The sequence below is a fragment of the Triturus cristatus genome, chromosome 12 (assembly GCF_964204655.1).
Source record: "Triturus cristatus chromosome 12, aTriCri1.1, whole genome shotgun sequence".
Lineage (NCBI taxonomy): Eukaryota > Metazoa > Chordata > Amphibia > Caudata > Salamandridae > Triturus > Triturus cristatus.
The window spans coordinates 180,200,843-180,227,792 of NC_140595.1; the positions used below are offsets into that span (position 1 = coordinate 180,200,843).

Consider the following 26,950-nt stretch of genomic DNA (forward strand, 5'->3'; position numbering starts at 1 on the left):
GAAGGTTGATGTGCATCTTCTTTTGCTGTGTCGTCCATAGTCCCTGCACTGTGTAATTGAGTACATGAGCTCCCCATCCCTGGAGAGACGCGTCCGCCGTCAGTATTATTTGTGGAACAGGCTCTTGGAACGGTCGGCCCTTGCAAAGGTTGTGTGGATTCCACCAATGCAGAGAGTTGTATGCCCGACCGCTCACCAACACTAGGTCATTTAAGTGCCCGGGAGCCTGATTCCATTGACGTGCTAAGCACTCCTGAAGCGGGCGCATATGGAGTCTCGCGAGCGGGACTATGAAGATGCAGGAGGCCATCATGCCTATCAACTGCATGAACACTCGCGCTGGAAGGGAGTGTTGAGGTCTGAACTTTTTTATAAGCAGTTGCATGCGGTTTATTCTCGCTAAATTTGGCTGAGCTTTGGCAGCCAGAGTGTCTATAGTCGCGCCCAGGTACTGCCGTACGTGAACGGGTTGGAGATGTGACTTTGGATAATTCAGTGAGAATCCCAGACTGTGAAGAAGGTGAATGGTGTGGGATACGTGGCTGGCACACTGCTGGGCTGACTTTGCCTGAACAAGCCAGTCGTCCAGGTAAGGGAAGACGTGAATGTGCTGTCTCCTTAAGTGTTCGGCCACTTTCGCTAGGCACTTGGTAAAGACTCTGGGCGCTGTTGTCACCCCGAAAGGGAGTACTTTGAACTGATAATGCTGATCCTGAAGAGTGAACCTGAGATATTTTTTGTGTGATGGGTGTATGGGTATGTGGAAATGCGCATCCTTTAAATCTAGTGTTGCTAGGAAGTCTCCTTGACTGAGTAACTGCAGAACCTGCTGGAGGGTGAGCATATGAAAATGCTCTGACAGAATGTATTGGTTGAGGGGGCGGAGGTCTAGTATAGGTCGTAAAGACCCGTCCTTTTTTGGGATTAAGAAGTACAGAGAGTACACCCCTGACCCCCGCTGTTCCATAGGCACGAGCTCTATGGCTCCTTTTTGCAGCATACTTAGTACTTCTTGCTGCAATAATGTCAAGTGCTCTGCAGACATAGGACGGTGTCTTGGTGGTATGTTGGGTGGATTGGATGTTAATTCCAGACAATAACCGTACTGGATAATTTCTCTGACCCACCTGTCTGTGGTGATGATCTCCAGACTGGCAGGAACTGTTGGAGTCTCCCCCCGACCGGTGTTATGTGGGCGGGGGGCAGCGACAAGACGTCACTGTTTGTTATTGGCGGAGGACCTGGTGTTGTGTCCTCGTCCTCTGCCTTTGGTGCTGGATCCACGATATCCACCCCTATTGTTTTTATTATAGGTACTCTGGGTACCGCCTTTACTGTACTGCTGCTGGGACCCCTGACCTCTAGCTGCTCCTCTAGTTCCGGGGCGACGAAAGGAGCCACTCCGAAACTGCTGCGACTGTAGAGCCCCAATAGATTTCGCAGTTTGTGTCCTTTCTAATCTTTTCCAGTGTAGTGTCAACCTCGGGGCCAAATAAAAAGTCTGGGTTGACTGGTTGATTCAAGATATTTTGAATCTCAGGTTTGAAGCCTGATATTCTCAGCCATGCGTGCCTCCTCAACATCACACTAGTGTTGATTGCCCTTGCTGCAGTGTCAGCTGGATCCAGTGCGCATTTGATGGACGCATTTGTAATGAGTTGTCCCTCTCTGATGAGGAGCTCCGCTCCATCTTTGTATTCATCTGGTAGGTGTTCTAGCAGTGTTTCTAGTGTATCGTAGTGTGACCTGTCGTATCGGGCCAGGAGTGCCTGAGTGTTGGCAATGCGCCAGATGTTTGCCGCTTGTGCTGCTACCCTTTTGCCTGATGTTTCTAGCACTTTGGACTCCTTGTCTGGAGGAGGAGCATCACCTGTAGTCTGCGAGTTAGCTCTCTTGCAAGCATTAGAAACTACTATGGAGTCCAACGGCAATTGACCCTTAATGTACATGGGGTCTCCGGGTGCAGGTTTGTATTTCTTCTCTATTCTGGGGTTCAATACCCGTGCCCTGGTGGTTTCCTTAAAGATGTCCTTAGCATGTTTAAGAACCCCTTTCAGCATTGGTAGAGTCTTGACCGTTCTTTCTGATGTGGAGAATGTGTCCACCAAGAAATCCTCCTCCACAGAGTCAGAATGGAGTTCCACTCCATGATTGGCAGCTGCCCTTTCAATGAGGGTATTAAAAGCAGCAGTATCTTCAGTGGGAGATGGTTTGATATTGTAAAGATGAGTGTCAGGAGCATCTTGTGGGTCACCTTGGTCAGTAGGGTCTCCCCATGCTTGATCTTGGTCGTGCTGTTGGTCATCAGGGTCAGTATCCACAGGATAAGTGGTATCATCCCCAATATAGCCCTCTCCTGCATCCTGTTCTGAGTGTGTAGGAGAAAAGGATGGTGGTTCCGGATAGGTATGGAATGTTTCAACAAGCACTGGCGTCGAACCGGATGCCAGTTTCCTTTTTAGTGGAATCTTGTAGGAGTCCAAAGCCTTCTCTGGAACAATTCTCCGCTTGCGGAACAGCCTACCAGTATCGGCGTCGATAAACTGGTCCTGCAAGTCCCAGACATCGGTTCTTTCCGCGGACACTGCCCGCAGTTGTTCGAGACTCTTCCTAAGTACGAACATTTTCGGCGTCCCCGGTGGCGGCAATCCAAACTTGATCGGCGCCGGCACCCAGTGAGCTTTGGCGACTTTGTGTGGTTCGGGACCCATTTTTGGTTCGAGGGTTGCCCGTTCCCTGATGCGCTGTAGGGACTCCGACACCTGTTGCAACGTGAATGCAGACTGTGCTTTGGAACCGATAGGCTCTTTGGAGACAGGCCTAGACGCCGTCTCCGGTTTCTTTCCAGCCTTCGGGTGTTCGATCCGAAGTTCGGGATCGACGCCTGGTTGAATCGAAATTTTGGCAGTCGCCGCACTCTTTGGCGTTGACTTAGTCGGATCGACCACCGTGACCTTGGTGGTCGGTGCTCCAACCTTCGGTGCCATAGGCCGTTGCGTCTTCTCGGGACCGAGGGCCTTCTTCTGTGTCTCGGTGCCAAAGCCTTTTTTCGTCTTCTCGGTACCGAAGACCTCCTTTCTTTGGTCGGCTCCGATGTCCCTTTTCTGTGTCGACGGATTGGAGGGCGTCTATGCCTTCGATCTTACTTGAACCAGTTGCACTTTCGGTTTGACCGGTGCTGGTTTTGGTTTCGCTTTCACTGAATCGAATCCAGTCTTTTTTGATAGTGTTGGCTCCTTTGAAATGTTCGAAGCCGGGCCTTCAGGCGGGGCTGTAGAACGATCCGACTGATCTCGGGTAAGGCCCGCAGGCGATCCCTCGACCTGAGCCTTATCAAGACTGTGTCCTTCGGCCTCCGCATCGACGGAATGGCCTAGCTCCTCACCCGAGCTATCTTCCTCGGCCCCAAGGGCCTAATCGTCGTCCCCTACCTAGACGACGTCTTAGTCCTCGAAGATCACCTCATAGTCGTCGTCAGAGTGGGATTCAGGCTCCGAAGCATGGCCCGAGTCTATCTCTTCGACGCTCTCGACTTCCTCATCCTCGGTGCTGAATATGTTAACCGGGTTAGGCGCCGATTGTTTGGCCTCCAATCTAGCCGCCCGTCAATTCCGAAGTGTCTTCTTTGACCGGAACCGGGCGCAGGCCATACACCTGGACTCATCATGATCCGGTGATAGACAATTGTTACACACCGGATGGACATCGATGTGTGGATATTTCGCATGACAAAGGACATCTCTTGAAGGGAGTCCTCGATTCCATCCTCGAACGTCGATCGATGGTCGGACCGAAACTAGGTCCGAGAAGTGTGAATAAATCCGAGAACAGGCCTAAATATTTGTCGATACCGAACGCAAACAATACCGACGATACCTAAAGGCTTTTGCCCTTAAATAAAGTTTTCCTAACTTGAGCTAAGATAAGCACATCCGAACCCAATGGCGGAAAAAAACAATCTGAGGATGGAGAGGATGCCCATGCGCACTGTAGTCCAGGGGAGGAGCCACCTATCTCGTGATACTTCGAAGACTCTTCCAGGACAACAATGTGCAATCATCCGGACCCAACACTAGGCGGCGATCTATGCACAGATATGAATTCAGCAGCCCACATGCCTCGAACCTAGGCTGCCCTCGTGCAAGATCTCTTCAAAGTCCTTTCTGTCTTCGGAAGGTATTTTTTCTATAAATCTCTGAAGGGAGTCCCATAGTGATCTGTCGTAGCGCCCCAGAAGCGCTGAGGCACTGTCCACTTTCAGACTAGAGGCCGCCGAGCCACATACTCTTCTCCCCCAAGAGTCTTGTGAATTACTTTCCTTATCCGGCGGCACTGTGGATGACAAAACCACTGAATGAGTTTTTCTGGCAGCAGCCGTAATTACAGAGCCCGGTGGAGGGTCCGCCTTGAGAAATAGAGGATCCTCAGGGACCGGACGATATTTTTTAAGAATCCGCGCCGGCGCAGATTTGATAGTCGCTGGCGTGAGGAAGATGTCCATTACCGGTTTAAGCAACCCAGTGGACTATAGGCAACAGTGGACGAGACACCGCTCGCTCATGAAGGGTCTCGAAAATGACAGAGTAGGTGGTTTCTTGAACAGGCATGGGAATGTTCAATTTTGTCGCTCCTCTGCACAACACATCTTGGAAGGTGCTGATCTCGTCCACTGGCGATACTCTAGATGGTGGTGTATCTGAGAGTGTGGGTGAGTAATCCCTTCTGGACAAACGGCTTGACAGAGGATGAGGTGGACCTCCGCCGCCTTCTCCCCGATCTGATTGACTCTTCTGAGAGGTGGATCTGGATCGCCTTTTGGGCGAACGTGAGCGCCTTTGGAATTCTCTTCCTCGAGAATGGGATCTTGCTGGTCGTGATGGTTGATCCAGAGCCCTCAATCTTGTTAAGGAATCATTAACTGCCTGAATCATCGAAGTGTTCTGGAGGTACTTCCCTGATGGGGCTCTGAGTCAGAGTATGGTCCTCTTCTTGAGAAGTATGCTCCACTGGAGGAGCTGGAGAGACCCAACACCTCCGGTAATACGGATCTTGATCTCGAGCCTTCAGAGGCTGAAGGTGAAATTGAAATCGGACGAGATGAATCGTGCTCCGATGTGGTATATACCAATCTATGAGGAGATTTGCGTCTCGATACTGGCTTGAAAGTCAGACAAATGTGTGACGTTTCCTGGTATCCCACCGCGGAGGACCGTCGACGGTGATAGGCCTATCACCCGAGATCTGGACTGCGACGCAGAGTGGATAACCGGCGATGTGTCCTGCCTCGACGTCGAGAGCCTGGTCGTCTGAGGACTTGTCCTGGACGGAGGCCTAGAACCCCAACGGGGAATCTCGCCTCGACGTCACTATCTTCTCCGAAGATTTGGAGACCTTAGACGACGGAAGCACCTGCCTCGACGTCGAATGTTCCGACGATGATCTGTCTCGACGTCGTCAGCACTTTCGAAGACGATCGCCTTTCTCTTGACGGCGAATCAGGTCTCGACGTCTAAGATCTTCCCGGATCTTTTGACAACGATCTTTGCCTCGAAGTCAATGTAGATTGACGTCGAACGCCTGCGCTCTTCATACGACGTCGACTTCTCTTGGTGTCGATTTCGACGTTCAGCGATGTCTATCCTTTGAAGTCTAACTATGTTTTCTTGACGTCGATCGGCGATGAGCCTCCTTCGACGCCGAAGGATTTTTTCTTGACGTCGAAGTTGCCGACAACGAACGAATGCGCTTCGCCGCCGGATCGAGCGTAGACTGACTTTCTTTTCGAAGCATGACTCCCCCTGGACTCCTCACCTCTCAGCGACGATCCCGCTGCTGGAGTCTAGGACCCCGAGCCAGACGCCGATGGAGAACAGACAGGGACCAGCTGCTTCGACATCGACTGCTCCAAAAGGCCATAAAGCCTAATTCTCTCTCTCTCTCCTTCAAAGTTCTCTTTGAAAGGTCCTTGCAGTGACGACAGGATGCAGGAGAGTGAGAATCCGGTAGACAGACGATACACACATCGTGTGTGTCTGAAGAGGCCTTCTTTTTGCCACAGGATGGACAAAGCATGAATAAAGAAGGCATTTTTCTGACAGAAAAAAAATGTTAAATCTAGTCAGAAAACACAGGAAAAACGCTTCCAACATAATTTAACAAGAGGAAGCCAAAAAAATTACTATAAAAGTAACGATTCTTGACTGGAAAGTCAAAAATGAAGAAAGCTGAATTCCAGGGTCCTGACTGAAGGAGCAGGAAAGAACTGACCCAACTGTCACCCCTGAGGCATGATGGGATACTGGAGTCAGGGCTGCCTTAAAGGCACGGTGCCAGTTTTTTACCTGTACAAGGCTTTTCAGTCTATGGTATTGTATTGCAATGCAGCCTGCAGGCCAACAATGTTTTGTGGATCTATGTTTTGCACAGTGCTCTCTTTTCTTTATCATGAGTTTTTTACCTAAAAAAAAATATATAAAAAAAAGATTTAGGTGTATTATTATACCTATGGTGCATTATTGGATATGTGTGTCTACACTGTCTAGCCTTCGATGGGGGCTGCATTTGCTTGGAAAAAATAATATATGTTTATACATATACAGCTGTACATATACGTTATTCATATATAATTTTATCATCTCCGGGGTCCCCGCACATGGGCGGGAATATTCAGTGCTTATGACTATTGATGAGGATCCCCTGGAAGAGAACCAACGCCTGCTCATGAGGAAGGTGTTCACACCTGCTCCAGTCGGATGGCTAGTTAATCTGCATACCTAGGCCAGGGACTTCTAATCACCTACCACCTTTGATATGTGACCCAAACTTCCACCAGACCTAGGAGATGCCACTCCCTGCCCTAGGGCCCACATGGCACCAGGACGGACAGGAAATTATCTATGCAAGGACATGTAGTGCACTATCAGGTCAGTAAAACCCCTAAGGTGGGCTGCTTGATGTGCCCCATTAGGGAAGGATTCCACCATCTTATTTTTGGTACAATTAGGAACTCTGGGAAAGGGTTATGCCCACAGGAAGTGGTCATATGTGGGTGTAGTGGCCCCAAGGCTAAGTAGACCACTGGCTTCTACTATTCACTCCCCTTAACGCACTTAAATTCAGTATTTAGGTGGCCCTCTGATACCAAGAACTCAAATTCCCCTGACAAAAGATATAGGACCAAGAACTGGACTATTGGTGGACTCTGGCACCAAACCCCGTCTGCCTGCTCCTGCCCCGACAACCATGACAACCAGACACAGCCTAGACAAGCAAGTAGGACCGAAGATGCATGCTGAAGGCAGAAGGAGGCCACCAACTGACTACGGGCCTGTCCCGACCTCAACTTGCTCCAGCAGAATCCCGGCGTGTCCTGCAGCCAGCAGCCACAGGACCTGCCCCAGCCTTCCTTACAAAGACTATCACCTATGAGCATCGCACTTACTCAAGAACCAGCCAGACTACAGCCAAATCCACATCACTCCACCAAACCCCCATGGCCAGAGTTATGAGTGCCCCAACACCACAAGGTGGTCTTGCTGGCGATCCCCGACCTACTTCAAGCCTCCCGGCAACGCCTGCAGACTATCTGGAGGGTCGCCGTGACCGGAGCTAGTAAGGAAAACCAGGCACATAAAGACAACCCTGCACTGACGCCCAACGGCCATGGGTGGCCCAAAAGACTGTCCAGGTATCTCACTGCGTGCCAACTTACCTGTACAACCGGTGGTCACCTCCAGAAAGTCTCCGTGCCAGAGACTGCAGTGTATGTTGCAACCGGAGAATCCCCATCAAAACCAACAGGGCAGTCGGCACCAAACCAGCACCTTGCACCCGGCCGCCCCTGTGCCACTCCGACTGTACTTTGTGTGCCAACTTGGATCCCCCTTTGCCTTGAACTCAACTCTAGGAGCTTTGCTTCCTCAACCTTGTGGTCTGCCCAAGAGCAGCCACTAACCAACGGCCCCATAGGCTAACATTGGGACTCAGCACTCTGCACCCAGCCGCCCTAGTGCTGCTGAGGGCACTTTGAGTGCATCCTTGACCCTGGGGGAACCCTTGTTCTAACGGCAGGAACTCAACCCTAAAGACAGTTTGTCAGGATTCCAGGCAGGTAGCGCCTACTAAATCAGGAAGTGAACTACAACTCCCATAAGGCCATGTGGAGGAGGGGCCTTTAAGTCAGCATGTACGGCGCACACAGGTGTGCATAATTGTTACATCCTTCGGCATCTCTCGCGGCTGCGAGAGTGGTGTGCTGCAGACTGAAGTCCTTCGTGGTGGCTTTCCTTTTGGACCCGCGCTACTGAGCGTATTCTTTGTTCCGGATCCCCGGACTCTGAAGAAGCTGCCTTCAGGTCGGGTGAGTGCTTCGGGAAGTTCTTGGAGTCTGTTTCTTTGTAGAGCGGAATGCTTTGGTGAGGAATAACCACGCATTGCCGTGTCTACTCGTTATCGTATCTGGTGTGTTGTGTTGTGCTCTGCTGGAGTAGAGCAGGTGTGTTCAGGAGTAGAGCGGAATGCTGTGGTGAGGGTTAACCACGCATTACCGTATCTATTGTTAAATTAGAGCGGACGTCAGTGGTATAGGATTTACCACGTCTTACCGTTTCTGGCTCGTACATAGTGTTCTTTTATTTCATGTGGTATTTTTCCCTTGAGCTGACATTTGGAACCTTGGCGATTTTGACTTTACACTATATGCACGGTTTTCCCATTGGTATCAGATTTCTATATTTCTTCCTAAGATTTCTGGCAAGTGAAAAGGTACCGTATTCAAACCCTAGACTCTTACTCACCTTGATTTTCCTTTGTGGGTTACCTTGAGATTGTGTGCATTATAGAATCTGGTATGTATGTGGGTTGCCTACAGTAATATATTGAGGGTAAGGTAGGAAGGCTACACGTCTAATGTACGACTTTGTAGATTGTCAGACACCAAGGTATACAAGTGTTTAGCTAGAACATATGAGAGTAGGATATTATTGTTTGTTCTTTCATCGTGATTATCTTTTGTCTTACAGGATCCCTTCCCCCGCGGTTCCCTTCTCCTTCCCTCGCCTGATCACCCTAATACCCTGTAGTTGTAATTCTGAGTTGGAGATGTCAGGAGGTGGACCCCTTATTGCTTCAACTGGATCCTGAGGAGTTCAATCTCAGGAGAAAGAGATCCCTGACAGTTTATTTACCTGCAAACCGATAACGTCAATTTCTCCTTAGGATTGCACTGACTGTTTCCTCTGAAAACGTCCAAGTGTTGAGGGTGTTTGTATGGAAACATAAGAAACCGGTTTTCTGAACACTGTTTTACTTACCTTTTACCTAGGAAATGTTCCTGTGTGGTATCTAGGCAGCAGGCAACTAGAACAAACATTCTTTACAGTTTCCCCAAAAGCAGTCGCTGCTGCCCATCACATTTACTGGGTGAGGGCATACAACTGGGTCCTGAAACCTCACCAATGGCTAAAGGATAAATATCACCATCTCTCATACTAACTTAGAAGATGCAAGGTGTTAAGCAATCTGCAGCAGTTCTTTACCACCATGAGAAAGCAATGATAACATGGTTACTTTGCAATACAGCAGCTCCACCACTGATCTGCAATGGTGACGTAACTGAGTACACTGCATGTACCAAGACAAACAATTTAAAGATCAAACAGCACAAACGTTCTAGATTCTATCTCGAAACAGAAAAGCACAGGATTAACACATGCAACTAAAGACTCATTCCAATAATTGATTTAGTACCTTACTGACACTTTCAAATAACCAAAAGATTAGCAACGTTTCTTCTTACTTCCTTGAATACTCACCTCTTGAACCTTGCTCAACTTGAGAACTTTACTGAGCTGGGTAAATAGATGGGGAGAAGGCTTAATACTCTGAAACAAAGATGAACATAATTTACTTTTCGGAATATAACACTACCAGCTAGAATAGCCTTAAAAGATTAAAATCAGTAAAGTACATCTTACAGGTTGAGCGACTGGGGTGGGTTAAAAAAAAAAAAAAGACAAATTATAAAGTGGATTTCACTAATAATCCACACACAAGACTTTTAGGCACAGACTAGGAAAAATAAGAAAATGAACAGTTAAACTGAAATGCAGCATACCAAAGAAAGCATAGATATTTAAGACACAGCAGCTACTTACTGCTGTAATTGAAGGGAAGGCCAGCCAGTGCAAGATACAATGACTGGGTTCAGAAAACACTTGCAGGTAAACGTACACATAGGCAGAGCATAGAAATACAAATTATTAACACTAACCAATATACTGTAGAGATCTACTACAAAACATTGTGACTGCGGGATTTTTTTTTTGTCTTGCAAGCAATTGTGAACTGCACTTTATAGCAACTTGCAAAACAGTTAAATCATCTAAATAGGTTCTATTTGACTGGTATCAGTTAAGACTTTTGAGGCGAGCTACTACAGGTTAATTTATTTTTGGTTCCAGTAACAAAATGTCCACTTCAAATTGTATGCTGAAAGAGTAAAAAATAAAAGTGAACTGAAAAGGGGGAATTACTGGGAGGAGGCTGGCTAATGAGGAAGCCGAAAGAATTCAAATAAAAAAATTAAAAAAAAGCATATTGTCTAAATGAGGCACTGCAAGAGTAAGGAACCAGGCACAAAGACCAACATGGAGCAGCAAAAAAAAGACCAACAAAGGATGAGGAAAGCGGTGCAGGGAGAGTTCCCACTGAGAGGCATTAAGAGGGGCAGGGCAGCAATACTTGATCGGGTGAGTGACACCCAATGTGGGTAGGAGTCGAACAAAAAGGAAGGAACCCAAATGTTTATTGGCCTTGAGGTACATCACCTCCCCCCAAGGATGGTAACAAGCATTTGCAATGCAATAGGTCTTGCATTTGCAAGAGCTTGAGCTATTCTTTTTTGGTTGTACTGATTGAAGGAAGTGCTCCATTTCCCAATCTCCTCTTATATCCCCCTTCTCTGCTTCAAACCAGGATACGAGTTGGTAATACTTGAACTTAGAAAAGCCAGATCCGATCTTAGCCCTTAATAGCTCCCAAGAATGAATTCCTTCTGCAGCTAACAAATCAGACCGAATGATGATACCAGCTCTCTTAATTGGTATGGCCAAACTATCTTTAAGAGAGCGGTGTCCCAGGGGAATCCCATATAGGTGCAAAATCTGAGTAATATCCAATTCCCCATCTACTTTATACCATGTGTCCAGAGCGGCCTTAAGAACCTTCAGGCATACTCGTTTAAACCTCAGGGCCCTGAACTTACATAAAAAGCCTTCCTCACCTCCTCCGCCCTCCATCATGGCCATTTCGCCCAGCAGCCTTCCCCATGATGTCTCCTCCGGTTTTGAAAGTAACATTCAGATGCTCTTAAATTGAAATGCAACCGAAAACCAACTGATATCTGGGAAAGCCAACCCTCCTTTGAGGAGTCTGCGCCTCAGTTTATTCCGAGACAGTCTTGCTCCCTTGTCTCCCCAAATAAAGCTCCCGATCTTACTTTGGATCTTGCAAATACTCTTGCTGGGGAAATCCAAGGGAACTGTGTTAAATAGGTAGGTCAGCTTGGGGAGGATAACCATCTTCTCTAGATTAACCTTCCCATAAATTGTCAGACGAAGATTCCTCCATCTAGCAAAGAGGCGATCTATTTCCTCAGTGGTTTTATTCAGGTTAATCTGGGGGATCTTATCCAGTTCTTTAACAATATAAATGGCCAGATATTTGAGCTCTTTACTAGTAGTGCCCTCCCATTGATCGATGTTCCAGCACACTACCTCTGTCTTAGAAGTGTTGGCTAAATAACCCGAAAAAGAGCCAAATTCTTCTAAAAGGGCTTCAAACCGTGGACTAGTCTCTCCCCCCCCCCCCCGGATTACTAGTATATCACATTAAATCAGTGTACAGGAGATCTGAGAGTAGGCTGAAGACGTGTGAAGGAGGGGTGCCCTGAAGAAGTGCTCAAATAATAGAGTCTGGACGTGAATGCTAACTTGATGTTTATGTAGTGTCAGAACTCTACTCGTGTTTTCAAGCACTGTAAATACCACTATCAGTTTATAGTACTGAATTTACGGAAAGATGAAGATCTAAGTGTGCCCTGTTGGTTTCGGTCTCATGACTTCCAGAACAGAACGAATAGTTTACCTGTCGGTGTAGTTTTGCACTTGAAGATCTTTCTGGATTCACTATGCTGTGCATTATTCCGCGATCTGGTGGTTGGGTCCGGATTCGTAGTCTTTCTTTTGATTTTTTTTTTTGTAGCCCAGGTGGGCGTCGACGTCCCACCATTTGGTGTACCTCTCGTGACGTCGTCGTGCTTCCTGCGGAAGTCTCACCTTGGTGCGCCATCTTCGGGTTCTTTTTTCCCCCTCTCTCTTTTTTTTTTTTTTTTTTAACCCTAGGCGTTCTAGTAATTTCCATTTCAATATTTCTTAGTATGTCCTTGTTCTTTTTATTGTTTGTCCTTCCACCTTCTCCTGCCTCATCTTTCTGGCGGAGGTGGGTGGGTTCGCTAGTGAATCCAGAAAGATCTTCAAGCTGCAAAACTAAACCGACAGGTAAGAAACTATTCGTTTTGTAGCGTGAATCTTTCTGGATTCACCATGCTGTGCATAGATTTTGTAGCGGTTTGTTATCTTTGTGGCGGCTGGGTGGAAGATGAGCGTTGGTCGTTGAATATATGTTGAAGCACCTTTTGTCCTACTTGTGCTTCCTTGTTCATCTGTATGTCCACGCAGTAGTGCTTAGTGAACGTGTGCACTGAAGCCCAATTTGCCGCCAGGCATATGCCTTGAATGGGCGTGTTTGCCAGAAAGGCAATTGTTGCCCCTTTTTTCCTTGTGGAGTGTGCTTGTGCCCCCTCCGATAGTTCTTGTCCTGCCTGATTGTGGCAGAATTGTATCGTTAGTGCGATCCATCTTGCGATGGTGCCCTTAGTCACTGGTCTACCCAGGAAGCTGGTTGCGAATGACAAAAAACTGCTTTGTTTTCCTGTGCTACTTTGTCCTTTCGATGTAGTGCATCACCGCCCTTCTAGCGTCTAGAGTGTGTAGTGCCCTTTCAGCGCCTGTTGGGTTTTGAAAGAAACCTGGTATTTGAATTGTCTGGCTGATAAGGAATGCGGACACCACCTTTGGCATGAAGTGTGGGTCCGTCCTCATGACGACTCTGTCCTTGTGTATTTGGATGTAGGGCTCCTGTAGTGTTAGCGCTTGCAGTTCGCTTACTCTGCGTAGCGAGGTTATTGCCACCAGAAAGGCTGTTTTCATTGTCAGCATTTGTAGAGAGGCCTTGTATATGGGCTCAAAGGACGCCTTCATAAGTTCTGTAAGGACTACGATGAGGTTCCATGCTGGTGGCGGCATTCTTTTAGGTGGCGCTAATCTTTTTGCCCCTTCGAGGAATCTTTTTACTACCAGAGAGGTAAAGAAACTTCCCCCCCGTCTCACCTCGTGTGTAAGCTACGATCGCCACTAGGTGGACTCTTAGCGACGATGAGCAAATATTAGCCTTTAGTAGGTGTGTGAGGTATCTAAGCACCGTTTATTCCCTGGTCATTTCATTTAGCATCTTATTTCTGCTGCACCATTTTGTAAACCTTTTCGATTTATCCCCATAGCATTTCCGTGTTGTTGGCCTCATTGCCTCCCGTAGCACTTGCATAGTGCTTTGAGGTAGCTTAAGGTGTGCGAACTCTAAGTCCTCAGGAGCCAAGCCGCTAGGCTGAGGCTCTCTGGCTCTGGGTGTAGAACCTCTCCGTTCTGCATGGTGAGTAAGTCTTTTATTCTTGCTAATTTGTGTGGGGGCCGCTGCGCCATTTCCGCTATTTGCGAGTACCATGTCTGTCTTGCTCACTGTGGTGCCACTAGGATCAGCGTCATGTTGCTGGTCCTGCATTTGTTGAGTACCCTGTGCATCAGTGGTATTGGTGGAAAAGCGTAGGCAAATGTTTTTGACCAGCTTATCCATAGGGCATTCCCCTGGGATTGTTTTTCTGGTTGTCTGGATGCGAAGTTTTGGCATTTTGCATTCTGGTGTGTTGCAAATAGATCTATTGTCTGTGTTCCCCACCTTCTGAATAGTTTTTGCGTTTCCTGCCCATTGAGCTCCCACTCGTGGGATGCTGAAGTTTGCCTGCTGAGCCAGTCTGCTTCCACATTGTCCTTTCCTGGTAGGTGTATGGCCAGCAGGTCTATTTTGAGTGGGATGGCCCATTTCCAGATCTCCTGGGCCAGGTTGGATAGGGGAAACTATTGTGTTCCTCCCTGCTTGTTGATGTAGAACATTGCTATGGTGTTGTCCGTTTGTATCAACACTTTGATTGTACAGCTTCCTCTGGAAGGCCTTCAGGGCTAGCAGTACAGTTTTCAATTCCAGGTAGTTGATGTGTTTGACTGCATCCGCTGGAGTCCACAGACCCCTCACTCTGAGCTTGCTCATATGTGCTCCCCATCCTACCTGGGATGCGTCTGTGGTGATGGTCACAGTTGGGCTTGGAGGTGTCAAGGGCTTCCCTATAGTTATGTTGTCCCTGTTCCACCATGATCTCTTCTTGCACAGCGTGAGTTACAACCACTAGATCCTCCCAACTTCCGTTTGCTTGTGACCATTGCTGTTGCAGCCATTCTTGGAATGGTCTCATGTGTAGGCGTACATTGGGGACTAGGTGAATGCATGACGCCATCATACCCATTATCTTGCTCGCTGTTCTCACTGTCAGAGCTCGCCCCTTCTGGTAGAGACGCGTCTCCTTCAGCAGGGCTATTGTTCTCCTGTCGCTGGGCATAACCGTTTTGTCTATGGTATTGATCTGCGCCCCCAGGAAGATCTTCACCTGTTCTGGTTCCATTGATGACTTCCCCCAGTGTATCGAGACCCCAGGTTTGTTAGTGTTCTTGTCACCCGCACTGCGTGTTCCTCGCATTGGTCGAGAGTACTTGCTTTGATTAGCCAGTCATCTAGGTAAGGATACACATGAATCCCTTCCCTCCGTAGGTACGCTGCTACTGCTGCAAGGCATTTTGTGAAAACCCTTGGGGCGGACTTTAGACCGAATGCCAGGGTTGTGAATTGGTAGTGATCCTCGTTGATGTTGAACCTGAACAGGTTTTTGTGGCGCCTGCTCATCGGGATGTGCAGGTAGGCATCTTTGAGGTCCACGGTGGACATGAAGTCTCCGCCTCGTATTTGAGGTAGCACTTCTTGTAGCGATGTCATTTTGAATGTTTGCGTCTTTATGAATTTGTTTAGGAATCTTAGATCCAGGATGGGTCTTAGTGTTTCGTCCACCTTTGGGACCAGGAAGTAGTTTGAGTACACTCCCTTGTTCCTTTCTCTGCATGGAACTGGTTCTATGGCCTCCTTTACGAGTAGTTGTAGCGTCTCTTCTCCGAGTTGAGCAAGCTCTTGACCAGAGCATTGTCTTCTCTTTGGTTCCTTGTTTGGAGGTCTTTTTTCCAACTCTATGCAGTATCCGTACTGTATGACGTTGAGTATCCATTTGTCTGAGGTTATTTTTTGCCATTGTTCAAGGTAAAGTCCCAGTCTTCCGCCTACTGGTGTTGCATGCTCGTAGGAGTTTCGTTTGTGTACCCCCCTTACTGTGCTTACTTTTTGCTTCACCCCTCGGGGTATACGGAGGGTGAGCATTTTCTTCTGTGCGAAGTAACTTTGAAGAGGGTTGGTCTCCCCCTCTTCTTCTCTGGCCACATCAGTTTCCCCTACGCGAAAGGACTGGCCTCGAGGCTGGTACTGCCAGATTTGATTCTGCTGTTCCTGCTGGCCGTGACTTTCACCCTGCTGTCCTTGCTGGAAGGTCTGGTGTGACGTTCCCGGCTGGTTTCCTCCCCTTCCGTAGGGTCTCCGAGCTGGGGTGCTTCTTCTCATCCCCCTGAATTGCAGGGCCCCCATGGACCTTGCCGTCTCATTTTCTTTTTTCAGTTGGGCGAGTTTTTCGTCCACCGGAGCACCGAACAGCGTCTCACCGTTGAAAGGGGTGTTCAGTATGTTCTGGACCTCTTGCTTTAATCGTGAAATTCTGAGCCATGCCTGCCTCCTTTCAGTGATTCCTATAGCCATCAGCCTGCTCGATGTCTCTGCCCCGTCCAATGCTGTCATAATGCACGAGTTTGCAATATTCTTCCCTTCCTCCACCAGATGGGAAGCTCTCTGCAGGTATTGCTCGGGGAGATGTTTGATTAGGTCTCCCATCTCGTCCCAGTGCTGGTACTGGTGCCTGTTCAGTAGGGCATTGGAGTTCGCCATGCGCCAGTGCATTGCCGCATTTCTCTCAACCTTTCTCCCGGTGAGGTCCATCCTTTTGCTCTCCTTGTCGGGAGGCGGCCCCGAGGTTGCCGGTACATTGACCCTTTTTCTGGCCGAGGACGCAATGATGGAGTCAGCTGTGAATGATCCTTTGATATATGGCGGGTCCCGTGAGGAGTGCTTATATTTCTTCTGTTCTGGGAGTGATGGATCTGCAAGTTCCTGGGTCCTTGAACGCCTCCTTCCCTTGGTTCATTACGCTTTGGAGCATGGGGAGGAACTGGCTCCTAGTCTGGATGGGGAGCAGTGTTTCGAGTAGAAAATCTGCTTTCGGCTTCTCCTCGTCCAATATCACGCCAAAAGCTGCTGCAGCGCTCTTGACGACCATGTTGTATGCCCCAATGTCGTCTGGCGGCGAAGGCCTCGAAGGATAGGTCTCCACGGGCTCTTCGGGATTTTCGGTGTCGATGTCTTGCCAATCCAGCTCATGTGTCGACGGCGCCGAGCCGTAGATCAACTGCTGCTCCTCTTCCTATCTTCTCCCTCATAGTAGGGGTCTTCTTCCTCTTCTTCAGGATCTCTCGACTGCTCTTCGGCGTCAAACTCTTCCTGTTCTTCGATTTCGACGACATCCGTCGACTGTTTCGTTGGGATTTTGAATTTTTTCATCGAACTCCTTCCTCTGAAGGATGCTCTCCATCTCCGCCTCGAGCCTGCTCTTTTTCTTCTCCATTTCGGAGGCATGTTCGGTGTCTAGCGCTTGTCTTTGACAGAGCTTGCGTCGACGCGGCCTTGTCCTTTGTCGCCAAACGCCCCACCTCGTGGGCCTGCTTCGACGAACTCTCTCAGCGGCCTTCGGCACCTGGGATGCCTTCTCGAAGGATCCGCTGGGCCTTTTGTCCTTGGATCCACTCGCCATCGTCGAAATTTTCGGCGCCAGTGTTCCTTTCGAGGACTTTGACTGTTTCGAGAGTCACTCTCAGATTTTCGTGGCCCTTTCGGGGGTTTCGTACTAGACGTGTCTCCTACCTAGTCAGGCGTTTTCTTATCGGTCTCTGCGACCGTGAAGACATCAGGTCCCTCGGCGATGTCATCATCATCGGTGGAGAGGCCCAGTTCGTACAGCGACGGGGCCTTACCCTTGCCTTCAATGTTTAAGTTGGCTCTCCTCTGCCTTTCTTGTCACCCGGAGTGTCTTCGGCGTGAAGACTGAACAGGCGTTGCAGTCCTTGCTCTCGTGGTCGATCGGCAGGCAAAGGTTGCAGACCGGATGTTGGTCCTTCTGCGCGTATTTGTGGTGGCAGTTACGGTAGAATTTAAAGGGTGTCTTGTCCATTGCGCTCAAAGTCTGAGTGCGCATTTTCCGATGGGCGTCGCAGATTGAGGATCTCCTTCTTCGTCCCGGCTGTATGCTCTTCCTCTCTGTAGTCTTCTATAAATTCTCCTTCGATTAAACTAGTGTATTTTTCTTCTTCCTTCGTTAAAACTCTGGAGCTTCTCGATGACGATCCAGACCCAACGGCGGAAAAAAGAATCTGAAGATGGCGCACCGAGAGGTACACCAAATGGTGGGACGTCGACGCACACCTGGGCTACAAAAAAAAACAAAGAAGAAAGACTAATCCGGACACAACCACCAGGTCACGGAATAATGCACAGCATAGTGAATCCAGAAAGATTCACGCTGCAAAACCTCTCTCAGTGGCGAGTGTTCAGCTCACCGAGCCACCCTACACTGCTAGCAATGTGCTAGAATAATGAAAACAGCCATAAAAACCAGTACCTGCATCAACTGTTCACTGGATGGAGGCTTCAGTCCGTGCTGAAACCGTGACCGGGTGCTGCTTCACAGGATGTCTCCAGTCTGAGTTGGTCAACAAAGCGTTTACCCCGGGGTTAATACTCAGCCCCCATGTGTTTGATAACTCACCGGTAACCCAACACCAGTGTGTTCTTCCTCGTGCCAGCACTCGCCCTCTGACAACTTCTCCCCACATCAGCTCTGGCATACCAGTACAATCCTTCTAACCCTTCTCGGCTAGAAAACATGTTGCTTTAGTAGATAACATTTAGACCTTACCTGGCACACACAGAAAGTAGTAAACGAAGCACTGCATGGCATGTGTAACAACGTCAGTGGCGAGATGCAGAGAAATACTGTGAGGGACAGGCACATAGTCCAACCATGTCAAGATCTATTTTGAAGTGCCCTGTGCCTTTCGATCTATGTTCTGCCAATCAACGCGTGACTTAAGGGTAGGAAATATAGGCAAACGTTTTGAACAACTCACTGGTGCTACAAACGATTCCTGGAAAAAGCGGACGGTATAAAAAACAAAAGTTGCCGTCTGCGTCTCCCTCCCTCACCCACCCGCTTGCTGTCTCTAGCTCTTCCCTCAGCCCCTGCGTTATCGTCTGCTAGTCACATCCTTCAAATGTGTAGCTCAGAAGCGGTAGCCTGCGCCCAGATCTCATCCAGTTACCCCAGCAGATCTTGTTTCCCCAGACGCAGGCTCTCTTTAAGCAATCGATCTGCTCAGAGGACATTGGTGACAAAAGTCTCCAGTTTCCCTTTCACGCTTGGCCTTGCAGTTTCATGAATCGATTTGCCTCGTGCACTGTTTAGAATACTTGTCTCGGGTATAACCTTGCAGCTTCCGTCTTTAACTCTGTATTATGGCCTTTGATTGGCACCGCACCCACTGCTGGTGATCTGTGGAAGCTCTGTTTGGGCCTTTCACACAGTGCTGTGTGTGTGTGCATAGGACGTCACAGCCCGACGCGTGCGCAGAACCCGCAAGCGCACCAGGCAGCATTCTGTAAGGGACCGTGGCCTAGGAGGAACCTGTCACTGTGTGAGGCTGCTTTAAAACTTGTTAAAATGTATTTGGCAGTTTGTTTCGAACCCTGCCCCATTGCCCTACACGTGGGACAGCAGGATCTTCCCAGCCATTCCTTCTTTCCATTTTGTCTGTTTGACATTAATATATGTGTAATTACATTTTTTTAAGTCTTTGCATACGTTATATTAATTATTTGTATAGCGTTGGTTGCCGTCAAGTCGCCTCAAAGCACTGACGGGAGCAGTAGAGATAGAAAACCAGTGAAGCACAATGCACCGTGCCCGGCGCTCAGCTTTCACGTGGCTGAGTGCTCTCAGTAAATGGTGCTGCAATGACAGAGCCAGGCAGCTGCAATGACAGAGCCGGGCAGCGGTGCAGAGAGCTTATCGGCAGGAGGGATGAAGCACAGGCTGCGATAATTCAGGCTGTCAGGGTCAGTTTCGCAGACAAAGTGTTGTAACGCAAGCCCTGCGCTGGGACAGGAGATGTGCACGCGTACGGAGTGCACATATCCTGTCTGTACGCATGCACATCTCCTGTCCCCCTTCGGACGCAAAACCCACAATAGATCTCACCAAGGTGAGCAGCGCATGCGCTGCGTCGCTAGGCGAGAGCTAAAAAGGAGTGTGGGGTTCCATTCATTAAAATATTCATATCTGTAGACTGTACAGGGCAGGAGAAAATATAAAATGAATACAAGTTTACTATATGTTCACCATTTACAAAGGATACCAATCACATTTTGTCACTTTTGTTCCCAGAGTTTATTTAAACAAAACATTTTCTACATTACTTCAGACTTCACATCATTTTTTTTTTTTTATTAGATTCTCTCCCCTCGTCCCCCCCCCCCCCCAAAATAATAAATAAACAAAGTATACATTTTGTTCAGTGGTCTCAGAGTAACCAACTGCCAGCATATGGCAGATAAAGATGTTCTGATAAGCAGTTGCCACAACCTCTACACATTATGAAATTAAGAGGGGTGTAGATTTCAGATTAAAAGGGAGACCTTTATATCAGCAGTCTTTCCTAAGTAAAATCTGTTTCTTGCACATAGAAAGTTCAAAATGTCACATGCATGTTCAAACATGTCCAAAGTTGGGGGTGCGGCTAGCCAACACCCAAGACGGCCGCACTTACTTAGAGCTCCGATCACCGCCTGACTAATATTTCCCCGCTATCCGCCTGTCAAGAATTCCTGTCATGCGAGGGGAGGAAAACGGTAACCAGCGTAAACGGACTACATCTCCCAGGATGCTTAGCGGTTGAGAGGTTATGTAAACAGGAGAGCTGTTACATAACTCAAGGAAAACACGCCCTATAAAGGGAGGAACCGGGAGGTACAAGGCTGTCGGATATTGTGTTTACATCGACGTACCTGCTTCGTGAAGAGCAGTGTTCCGGAGTGGTGCTCCAGTAAGGCAAGAACGGAGGTAGGTCGAGTCGTTACTCCCTGGGCCGTGTCTTGCCCCATCGTCACCTGTGAAGGACCCGGAAGCTCTACCGGTCAACCATTGAGCTTCGCTTTTTGACTCGGCTGAGTCAAAGCGCAGTGGCGCTTTTGCTGGTTGGAGTCGTAACTCCCAGCCCGACCAGAGATACAGGGACTGCCAGCTGTAACGCACACCAGGAGGTGTTTGCCGCGTTACAGACTCGGAAGTCCACAGGATCGATCGAGCGGCTGCTCTCGGTTCAGTCTTCTTGCTTTTGATTGGGGTATCGGTGACGCATCACCAGGAGGTGACTCCGCGTCCCAGTGCAGTCTGAGGAAGAGGTTGAGCGGCTGCTCCCTTCAGGTAGAGACCCCGGCTGGGTGTTTCCCTGACTCCTCGATTCTCCCCAACACTCGTCGTGCCCCTCACAGCCTACCGATTGGCATTGTCGGCCATTTCATTTCTGCCCTCTGTTGGCATACGCCGGTATCGGTGTATATGCAGAGGACGGTTAGGACCATCCGTGCTGTGGGCTGGTAACGTACTTAGCCTGGAGGATTCCAGTGACTATAACTTTTGTTTATTCGTTGTATTGTTTTGCCTTCATTAAAATAACTAACCCTTCACAAGTGGTTGCGTCCTCATTATCGTGTCTGTTAAACGATCCTGGGACGTTCAGGGCGTTACACCGCCACAATCATCTGTTGAGTCCGCAAAGTGCATCGATTGGGAGCCCCAGGTGCTCAGGAGTCACCTGGTCCATCAGGTGCAAAAATCAGACAGCCCAAACCGGAGCTATCAGCTCCGTAACATTCTGCCGGAGCGAGGCGGAGTTTCGGCCGCGGCGTTGCCCGGTGCACAACTACTGCACCCCGGAGTCACTGAGGTGGGCCCTGGTAATGGATCGGGCTTCCTTTGGGCTGGCAACTCATCTTTCAACCGGCCGGCACCACACTATCGCACTGCACCCATCCCCCAAGCCAAGCGGAGGCCTTTTCAACTCTGCAATTCGGAGGGTGCATAATGAATATGCTACTTACCAGTATGCATCTGTTCTTGGCATGTAGGGCTGCTGACATTCATATCTGTGCATAGAACGCCGCCTAGTGTTGGGTCCGGATGTTTGCACGTTGTTGTCCTGGAAGAGTCTTCGAAGTATCCTGAGATAGGTGACTCCTCCCCTGGACCACAGTGCGCATGGGCATCCTCTCCATCCTTAGATTGTTTTTCGCCATTGTGGCAGTGATGGAGTAGATACAGAAAGTGATGACCATGCTTACAGTAATTCTGAGAGCTGCAGCTGCTACAGGCGCCGGGGAGGAGGGTGGGCGATATGAATGTCAGCAGCCCTACATGCCAAGAACAGATGCATACTGGTAAGTAGCATATTCAGTTCGAGGCATGTGGGCTGCTGAATTCATATCTGTGCATAGAATATATAGCAGTACCCTCTATTAGCGGCGGCTATCAGTGCCAGCTGCAGCGGTCTGAAAAAGAGTTTTGAGAACAGCCTGTCCTACAGCTGCCTGCTGTTTCGATTGCACATCTACACAATAGTGTTTGGTAAATGTATGTGTAGTGGACCAGGTGGCTGCTCTACATATATCATGCAAAGGAATGTTTCCCAGGAAAGCCATGGAGGCCCCTAACTTACGTGTTGAGTGGGCTCGGGGGGAATCGTTAATGTGCGTTTAGCTTTTTGATAGCAAATTTGAATACATTTAACGATCCATCTGGCTATACCGGCTTTGGAGATGGCGTTACCTTTGTGGTGTGGGGCAAAGGCAACGAAAAGTTGTTTTGTTTTCCTAAAGACTTTAGTCCTGTCTATATAGTACATGAGGGCTCTCTTTACATCCAGTGTATGGAGTGCTCTTTCTGCGACAGTTTGTGGGTTTTGAAAGAAAACAGGCAGTTCAATAGTTTGATTCATGTGGAACTGCGATATCACCTTGGGCATGAATTTGGGGTTGGTACGTAGTACGACCCTGTTGGCGTGAACCTGTATGAATGGCTCTTGAACGGTTAGTGCCTGGAGTTCACTAACTCTCCTCAAAGAAGTGATCGCTACTAGGAAAGCTACTTTCCAGGTGAGGAATTGAATTTCGCATGAGTGTAGAGGTTCGAAGGGTGGACCCATCAGGCGTGTGAGGACCAAGTTGAGGTTCCACATTGGAGCTGGTGGGTGGCTTGGAGGAATTACTCGTTTGAGTCCTTCCAAGAATGCTTTGATGGCAGGCACTCTGAATAAAGAGAGGTGCTGCCTGTTCTGGAGATAGGCTGATATTGCGGTCAAATGGACACGTATTGAGGTGTATGCCAGATTGCATCGGTATAGGTGTAAGAGGTAACAAATTATGTTTTGGATGGATGCGTCTAGCGGGTTAATGTCATTGTTATTGCAATAAATTACGAACCTTTTCCATTTGGCTGCATAGCAAGCTCTGGTAGTGGGTCTTCTAGCTTCCTTAATGATGTCCATACAGTCAGGTGGCAGGTTTAGGTAGCCAAACTCTAGGACTTCAGGAGCCAGATTGCCAGGTTCAGCTGTTGCGGATCTGGGTGCTGAATCTCTCCATGGTTCTGCGTCAAATGCGCGGGTTTGATCCGCAGCCTTTGATGCGGCACCACGGAAAGTTCGAGAAAGGTGGTGTACCATGGTTGGCGTGCCCATGTTGGAGCAACCAGGACGAGTGTTAGTGAGTGTTGTCTGAGTTTGCATGCCACCAGCGGTATCAATCGTGCTGGGGGAAAAGCGTACGCAAATCTGCCGAACCAGTTCATCCATATCGCATTGCCCTGCGGATGTGGGAACCTGGCGGCAAAGCTTTGGCATTTTGCGTTTTCGCTTGTGGCGAATAGGTCTATCTCTGGATGACCCCACTGCTGGAAGTACGGTTGGAGTACTGATGGGTGTAACTCCCACTCGTGCATCTGGTGGCTGTGTCTGCTGAGCAGATCCGCCATCTGGTTGTCCTTGCCGGGGAGGTGTTCTGCCATGAGGAACATGTTCCTCTGAATGGCCCACTTCCACATGCTCTGAGCCAGATGAGACAACTGTGGAGAGTGTGTTCCTCCCTGCTTCTGTATGTAGTACATGGCAGTCATGTTGTCCGTCCGGATCAACACGACTTTGTTGCACAAGTGTACTTTGAATGCTTTCATTGCCAGGAAGATTGCCATCAGTTCTAGAAGGTTGATGTGCATCTTCTTTTGTTGTATTGTCCATAGTCCCTGCACTGTGTAGTGGAGTACATGAGCTCCCCATCCCTGGAGAGACGCGTCCGCTGTCAGTATTATTTGTGGAACAGGCTCTTGGAACGGTCGGCCCTTGCAAAGGTTTTGTGGATTCCACCAATGCAGAGAGTTGTATGCCCGACCGCTCACCAACACTAGGTCTTTTAGTTGCCCGTGAGCCTGATTCCATTGATGTGCTAAGCACTCCTGAAGCGGGCGCATATGTAGTCTCGCGTGTGGGACTATGAAAATGCAGGAGGCCATCATGCCTATCAACTGCATGAACACTAGCGCAGGAAGGGAGTGTTGGGGTTTGAACTTGGAAATCAGCATTTGCATGCTGTTGATCCTCACTAAATTTGGCTGAGCTGTGGCTGCCAGAGTGTCTATGGTCGCACCTAGGTACTGTTGTACGTGTGCGGGTTGGAGATGTGATTTTGGGTAATTTAGTGAGAACCCCAGACTGTGAAGAAGGTGAATGGTGCGGGACATGTGGCTGGCACATTGCTGGGCTGACTTTGCCTGAACAAGCCAGTCGTCCAGGTAAGGGTAGACGTGAATGTGTTGCCTCCGTAGATGTGCAGCCACAGTAGCTAGGCACTTTGTGAAAACTCTGGGTGCTGTTGTCACGCCGAAGGGAAGAACCTTGAATTGGTAGTGCTGCCCTTGAATAGTGAACCGGAGATATTTTCTGTGTGAGGGGTGAATGGGTATGTGGAAATACGCATCTTTGAGGTCTAGCGTGGCCAGGAAGTCTCCCTGTTTGAGCAGCGGGAGGACTTGTTGTAGGGTGAGCATGTGGAAATGCTCGGAGAGAATGTAGCGGTTGAGGGGTCTCAGGTCTAGTATAGGTCTGAGTGACCCGTCCTTTTTTGGTATTAAGAAGTACAGGGAGTACACCCCCGTACCTTGCTCGTGGACGGGTACGACCTCTATTGCGCCTTTTTCCAGCATACTTAGCACTTCCTGCTGTAATAGCGCTAAGTGCTCTGAGGACATAGGACGGTGTTTTGGCGGTATTGTGGGTGGAGTGGAGGTTAATTCTAGGCAGTAACCGTGTTTGATAATATCTTTGACCCACCTGTCCGTGGTGATGGTGTTCCACGTGGACAGGAACCTTTGTAGCCTTCCCCCGACAGGTGTTATGTGGTCGGGAGGAAGGGAGAGGGCGTCACTGTTTGTTCTTGGGGGAGGACCTGGTATTGCCGTATCCGCGTCCTCTGCCCTTTGTGCTGGAGCCACGATAACCACCCCGGGTGTTTTTATCGTAGGTACTTTGTGTGTTGCCCTTGTTGTAGGTTTGCTGTGACCCCTGTCCTCTACCTGCTCCTCTATTTCCGTGGCGACGAAAGGAGCCACTCCGAAAGGTCTGCGTTTGGAGAGCCCCCATGGACTTTGCAGTGTGTGTCCTTTTTTATTTTTTCTAGGGTGGTGTCAACTTCTGGTCCGAATAAGTAGTCGGGGTTGACCGGCTGATTGAGGATGTTATTTTGAACCTCAGGTTTGAATCCGGAGATTCGTAACCAGGCGTGTCGTCGTAGCAGGACGCTGGTGTTTATTGCTCTGGCAGCTGTATGTGCGGCATCCAGTGCACACTTAATGGATGCGTTCGTGAGGAGTTGTCCCTCCCTGATGAGGATCTCTGCTCCCTCTTTGTATTGGTCAGGGAGATGTTGGAGTAGGGTTTCTAATGTGTCATAGTGTGCGCGATCGTAGCGAGCTAGGAGCGCCTGGGTATTGGCAATACGCCATATGTTAGCTGCCTGGGCTGCAACCCGTTTGCCGGAGGTCTCTAGCACCTTGGACTCTTTGTCCGGGGGAGGAGCATCCCCAGTTGTCTGCGAGTGCGCCCGTTTGCGAGCATTAGCGACTACGATGGAATCCAGCGGCAACTGGCCTCTAATGTACGTAGGGTCCCCAGGCGCCGACCTATATTTCTTGTCGATCCTGGGGTTTATTACTCTTGCCCTGGTGGGTTCTTTGAAAATGTCCTTTGCTGGTTTGAGGACACCTTTCAACATGGGTAGAGTTTTGATATTCCTTTCTGAGGATGCGAAAGTATCCATTAGAAAATCGTCCTCGATTGTGTCAGAGTGGAGTTGCACACCATGATTGGCCGCAGCACGTTCAATGAGGGCGTTGAATGCGGCAGTGTCCTCTGTGGGAGACGTTTTCGCGCCATATAGCTGCGTGTCCTGTGTATCCATAGGTGCACCCGGGTCTACAGGGTCATCCCAAGCCTGGTCAGGGTCCTGTTGGCCTTCAGGGTCCATCTCCCTGGGGTAGGGGACGTCGTCACCCATGTAGTCCTCCAAAACGTCGGTTTCGGAGGGTGTCGGAGAGAAGGGCTGTGGATCTAGGTAAGAGGTATGGAGACGTTCGTAAAGAACTGGTTCCGAATCCGCTGGCAGCTTTTTCTTTAGCAGGATCCGGTAGGAGTCCAAAGCTCTCTCGGAAGATACTCTCCGCTTGTGGAGCATAATTCTGCCGGTGTCGGCATCGATGATGTGGGACGGTGACGTCTCCGTGGGAGAGCGTTCGGCAGGTGTGATCCTAGTTTGGGTGACACGTGTTCTGATTTCAAACAGTTTGGGCGCCGTGGATGGCGGCAGGCCAAAAGTGATGTCGGGTGTTGCTGGAGAAGCTTTTTGAGCTTTTTTCAGCTCGGAGCCCGACGTGTCCTGGAGGGCTGCCTTCTCTTTGATGCGTTGCAAGGACGCTGCAACTTGTCGCACCTGGAACGCCGACGGTTCTTTGGCGCCGAGCGGTTCTGTAGAGGCAGGCGTGGACTTCTTCGGGGCCACGGGGTCGTCGAGGAGAGGTAGTAGCTGTCGACGGCGTCTATGATTGGGCCTTAGGTGCGGCTTTCGAAGTGGTGTGCGACGCAGCGGCCATTTTGACCTTCGTGGCCGAAGCAGATTGTTTCGGTGCCGGGGCGGTTTGGCGGTACCGATGGGCTTTTTCCGTGTGTCGGCGCCGACGTCGGCTGCTGCGAGTTCGGCACCGAAGTCCCGTTCGGTGCCGACGGGTTTGGCTGGCGTCGAAGGTGTAGTGGGCTTCGATCCGACCAGTGTCAGTTTCAGTTTCGGTTTCTGCGGGACCGATACGACTATTGGTTTCGGTTTCGAGGAAGGAAAACCAGTCGTTTTGGGCACTAATGGCTTTCGCTGA

At 49.3% G+C, this 26,950-nt stretch overlaps 1 protein-coding gene across 10 annotated transcripts in view; it reads right to left on the reverse strand.

The window, feature by feature from the left end:
- The window catches only part of CNOT1 (CCR4-NOT transcription complex subunit 1), a 1,579,387-nt gene that overhangs the window by 1,404,232 nt on the left and 148,205 nt on the right, over positions 1–26,950 (reverse strand). For all 10 annotated transcript variants that reach the window (XM_085638198.1, XM_085638193.1, XM_085638201.1 and 7 more), the window contains exon 5: positions 9,813–9,881. In XM_085638198.1, coding sequence (XP_085494324.1) covers positions 9,813–9,881 — 69 coding nt within the window. The remainder of the gene's footprint in view (positions 1–9,812; positions 9,882–26,950) is intronic.